The following is a 5277-nucleotide window of genomic DNA, read 5'->3' on the forward strand; positions in this document are numbered from 1 at the left end:
GTGCCCCTCACTCCCGACCCGCAGCCCCTGCTAGCCCAGCCCTGGGCTCCCCACAGCCCTGCCGGTGACCCTCACTCCCGACCCGCAGCCCCTGCTAGCCCAGCCCTGCCGATGCCCCTCACTCCTGACCCGCAGCCCCTTGATCGCCCAGCCCTGGGCTCCCCCCCAGCCCTACCGGTGTGACAGTGGAGGGAGGGGGGAGATTGAATGAGAGAAGGAGGAGAAGAAAGAAGGAATCCCAGGGATGGAGGAGATAGAAAAATAATGGAGGGAAAGAAGAAAAGAAAGAAAGAAAGACAGAGAGAGAGAGAGACTGTGATTTCCCAGAATGCCCTGCTACTGCTCTGCGGTTCAACCCCCCTCCCTCCCAGGCCAGGGCAGCCCATCAGGAATGAGAGGAATCTGCTCTTTAAACATCCGGCCCGAGCAGCCCAGGGCTGGTCCCTGCTCTAACCACTAGACCCCCCTCCCCTCCCCTCGATGGGAGAGAACCCAGGAGTCCTATTGATGTGACCCTAAGTGGGGCAGAGAATCAGAAAACGTGAGTCGGCGACACCAGCTGTCCAGTTTGAGGAACTCTCGAAGATTGGCTGGGAGAGGCTGGGAACGGGGCACGGGGCCTTTCCCCTCTAGGGGGCGCCGGCTCCCTCCAGGCCCTAGGGCAGGGACTGGCTGGCTCAGGGGGCTGGGGAATGGGTCACGGAGCCTTTCCCCTCTAGGGGGCGCCGGCTCCTTCCTGGACCTAGGGCAGGGACTGGCTGGCTCAGGGGGGCAGGGAATGGGGGCACGGGGCCTTTCCCCTCTAGGGGGCCCCGGTTCCCATCCGGCCCCAGGGCGGGGACTGGCTGGCTCGGGGGGCAGGGAATGGGGCTGTTCCCCTCTGGGCACAGTGTGGGCCCCGCTCTCAGGCTCAGGCGCCCCATAATTCAGACCACACGCGAGCCTCACATTTGCAGCATGTTTTATTCACGCTCCCCAGATTCATCACCCCGTATAAATATTGCACTTGTGAAAAGGCCCCGAAGGGTCAACATTTCCCACTATTTATTGCTTTTCCCCTTCCTGTTTTTGGGGGGTGGGGAGAGTCGACCGCCCCCCCCCCCCCGCCAGGAGCCGAGCGGCCGTGAAGGGCACATAGTGGTATGGAATTGAGCCATCCAACCGCATCACGGCGCCCCCGCGGGCTGAACCTGAACATGTGGGTCTCCCCCCCGTCAGCCTCCCTCTCGAAAACGGCTGAATCCATTCGCCCCGAATAGCCCCCCCCCACCCCCAACCCAGCCTGCTGCAGAGCTGGGAACTTTCAGCCCTGGCCGTTTTGGTTTGGCTGAGTTATAAGCAGCCCCCCAAAAAGGGGGCTGGGAATGGAAACTGTTAAGCAACCTTAGGACTGGTGGCGCTGCAGCGCTGACTAGCACAGAGCGTCCCCCTCTGGTGGCCGCAGGGGGTACTACATGCAATGAGGACCTCTGATTCCCTGCTGCGCCCCCTAGCCTCAGATCTGCACCAATCAAAACAGGAGGTGGGTGGGTTGGGTCCATTGGTGGGGGCTGAACAATGAGGAGGGGGTCATACCATTTCTGGGGGGAGGACATGGAGGGGGCACTGTGGAGACTGAGGTTGTACCATTTAGGGGGCAATAGGGGGGTTCTAAGGCTGGGGAGTCATACCAGTTAGGTGGAAATGGGGGGAGGATTGTGGAGAATAGGGTACATACCAATTGAGAAGAAACAGGGGTGGTGGTAGCTGTACCATTTGGGGGGAAATTGGGGGGAGAAAATGGGGGGACATACCACTTCAGAGGAAAAGGGGGTGTTGGAGATTATACCATGGGGGTGGGGGACTGTGCAGACTGGGGGGCTGTACCACTTGGGTCAAAATTCCGGGGGGTTGGAGTATAGGAGTTGTACCACTTAAGGGGGAACAGAGGGGAGATTGTGGACAAGGGAGGTCATACCATTTGGAGGGAGAAGGGGAGGGGCTAAATTTTAAAGTTTGCCCCCGTTCTTAAATAAATAGTGGAAGTAAAAAAACAACAACAACAAAAACAACAAAAAGATGCCCAGAGGTAGGAAATTGGAACGAGCGGCACATATGCGCTGGGGGCTGTTCCTTTAAGAGGCGTGGTAGCCCGAATGGAGCAGGTGGTAGCCAGATGCCCGTGAAGAAATCTATACCCATGCAGAGGTCCTTAGCGTGTCTAGTCTGGGGAGACGCCCTCACAGAGAGTTGGGGAGGGGGGAGTCTGTGAGCCGGGTGGGGGTCCGGTGGTCCAGCTCCCCCAAGCAGCACCCTCGCCAGTGGGGGGAGCTCTGCCAGCTGGGGGGGCACCGTGTCCATGGCTTCCTCACGAGCGGGATGCTTCTGTCTTGCCCTCCAATTTCCTCTTCCGTTTCTCCATCACGGCTTCCAGTTCGGAGGTTTTCTTAAAGTCCTGGGAGGGCAAAGAGGACGTTAGTCACGGCCCTAGGTACCCGCAGCCCCTTCCCCGAGCCGGGAGAGAACCCAGGAGTCCTGGCGCCCAGCCCCCTCCTGCTCTAACCACTAGACCCCACTCCCCGACAGAGAACCCAGGAGTGCTGGCGCCCAGCCCCCTCCCCTGCTCTAACCACTAGACCCCACTCTCCTCCCAGAGCCAGGAGAGACCCCAGGAGTCCTGGCTCCCAACCCCCCACCCCCCACTCTAACCACTAGACACCACTCCCCAACCAGAGCCGGGGAGAGAACCCAGGAGTCCTGGGGGCAGATCGTGGTACCTCCAGCATGGCCTTGTGTACGGTGACCTGGCTGTAGACTCTGGCTCCTTCCTCGGGGCTGACGGCCTGGAACTCGGCTTTGCACAGCGAGAAGAGCTGGGATCCGTTCAGCACCCCCAGGGTGGTCACCGTCCTGGGGGGGGGGAGGCAGGGGGGGACAGTCAGGCCAAGTGCCCCACAGAGCCCCTCCCACTGATACCCCCCATCCCGGCACTGCGAGCTTCCCCCCAGGCAGTGACCCTCCCAGTGCTGCGAGCTTCCCCCCGGCAGTGCCCCCAGCCATGACGCTGGTGGACACTGAGGCAAGAGAGACTTTAAACAGCACCACACATCCGCACCTCAGCTGCCACGTGATTGGTTAATACCCCCCCATCCTCTTTTCTGATTGGTCCAATTAATTATTAGCATCTTTTGCCGCTTCGCCGGCTGTCCAATGAAATGCGATCATGAAGGATTCCATGGGAAGGCACCACCCAATAACAGCTCGCCTGGGATCCAGCCGACCAATCGCAGGTGGCGGTTCTGAGCCACCACCAATCAGGGAGCAGCAAGAGGAGAAGTGGGCTCCTCCAGCAGGGAAGAACCAGCCAATCAGAGCGGAGAGGAAAGTTGATTCAAGCAATCATGGGGGGGGGGGGGTTGTGAGTTCCACAAGCCAATCAGAAGCCAAGAGGCTCCAGACCAGCCAATCAGAGCAGAAAGAAAGGACGTATCAGACAGCAACAATGTCGCAGCCCTCCTCCCAACCAATTAGAAACCAGGAACTGCCGAGCCGGCCAATCAGAGTGGACATAGGGCTGGCAAGCAGAGGATGGCGGGATGCCCCCACCAGTCAGAAGCCAGGAGGTGCCGAGCCAGCCAATCAGAGCAAAGCTGGGCTGGCAAGCAGAGGATGGCGGGATGCCCTTGCCAATCAGAAGCCAGGCGGTGCCAAGCCAGCCAATGGGGAAGCAGAGGCGTATCAAGCTAGCCAATCAGAGCGCGCCCATGTGCCCGCGCCCGTCCCAGTGCCCAAGGCCCACTCACAGGGGCTCGAAGCCCTTGGCCTCCAGCCAGGCCTGGACCTGGGCGGGGTCGGAGTCGTGGTCCAGCGGCACCGCCGTGTCCGGCGTCCGGTGCACCGGGAAGGGCTTGGCGGGGGCGCCCCGGCCGGCCGCCAGGCGCTGCAGCAGCTCCTCGTTCAGCCGCTCTGCAGGACGGGAGAGCTGCCCGTTACCCAGCATGCACCGGGAGAGGGGCGGGGCCTGGGGACCCCTCTGGGATACAGCCCCCCCCAGCCTCCCCCCACACACACACAAGGGGCGGGGCCTGGGGTCTTTATGGGGGATCCCATTCCCCCCACACATAGGGGGCAGGTCCTGGGGTCTCCATGGGGTACTGCCCCTCTCCCCTCACATATAGGGGGCTCCTTACCTCTCTCATTGGGGTCTAGGCCAAGCCCCTCTGAGCCGTTCCACTGGGTCCCATTCGGGGCTGGGACCTTTTTCTTCAGAGCCGGCAGGCCTGGGGGGCCCTAGTCAGGATCGCAGGCAGGGGGAAGAAATATTAGTCCCCCATAGCGCCATGTCCCATTCCCTGCCCCCCTGAACCAGCCAGTCCCCGCCCTGGGCCCGGATGGGAGCCGGCGCCCCCTAGAGGTCCAATTCTCCACTCCCGTATTGCTGGGCTCACCGGGGCTCTGGTCTGGCGGGGGCTGGAGCCGGCGCTGCCGGTGCCGTTGAGCAGGTCGCCCGGGCCTCGGTTCTGGGGGGCCGGCAGCGGGCTGAGGATGTTGAAGGGGACGTAGCCTTGCTGGCCGGAGCGGTTCTGAACCTTCCACCACTTCTTGGTGTTGTCCAGCACCTGGAGGGAGAGACGCTGAGCCACGGGCACTGTCCCGGCCGGGGCGGGGAGGTGTGTCCTGGCGCTGCAAACTTCCCCCCAGCAGTGCCCCAGCGCTGTGAGCTTCTCTCCCAGCAGTGCCCCCAGCTGGGAACCCTGGATGCTGCAAACTTCCCCTCAGCAGTGCCCCGGCACTGCAAGCTTCCCCCCCAGCAGTGCCCTGGCGCTGGGAGCTTTCCCCCAGCAATGTCCCCAGCTGGGGACCCCTGATGTTGCGACCTTCCCCCCACAGCAGTGCCTCGGTGCTGTGAGCTTTCCCCCAGCAGTGCCCCCAGCTGGGGACCCCTGATGTTGCACCCTTCCCCCAGCAGTGCCCCCGTGCTGTGAGCTTCCCCCCAGCAGTGCCTCCAGCAGGGGACCCCTGACGTTGCGCACTTCCCCGCCCCCAGCAGTGCCTCAGTGCTGCGAGCTTCCCCGCAGCAGTGGCCCCAGCCAGGGAAACCCACAGACAGACTCACCTCCAGAAGCTCCCCCTGCAGGACAGACAGTTCATTGCTGTTCCTGGCTACAAAGTCGTAGTTGCAGCTCACAAGCGTGCTGTCTTCTGTCCGTCTGTGGCTGGGGGGAGAGGGGAGGAAAACTGGGTCAGGGGGTGTGACGAACTGAGACTGTTCTTAAAGTAGTCTGTGAATGCTGACAG

At 62.0% G+C, this 5277-nt stretch overlaps 1 protein-coding gene across 1 annotated transcript; it reads right to left on the bottom strand.

Moving 5' to 3' along the window:
• Window positions 1-2347: 2347 nt before the first annotated feature.
• LOC112112213 (epidermal growth factor receptor kinase substrate 8-like protein 1) lies at window positions 2348-5195 on the bottom strand (the record flags this gene model as incomplete). Its single annotated transcript, XM_024208041.2, has 6 exons — window positions 2348-2434; window positions 2757-2889; window positions 3783-3945; window positions 4170-4269; window positions 4428-4598; window positions 5096-5195. Coding segments are annotated over 6 exons (754 nt in total), but the record flags the coding sequence as incomplete, so codon positions are not given.
• Window positions 5196-5277: the final 82 nt, after the last annotated feature.

This window comes from Terrapene carolina, unplaced genomic scaffold, assembly GCF_002925995.2.
Source record: "Terrapene carolina triunguis isolate 2854851 unplaced genomic scaffold, T_m_triunguis-2.0 Scaffold51540, whole genome shotgun sequence".
Lineage (NCBI taxonomy): Eukaryota > Metazoa > Chordata > Testudines > Emydidae > Terrapene > Terrapene triunguis.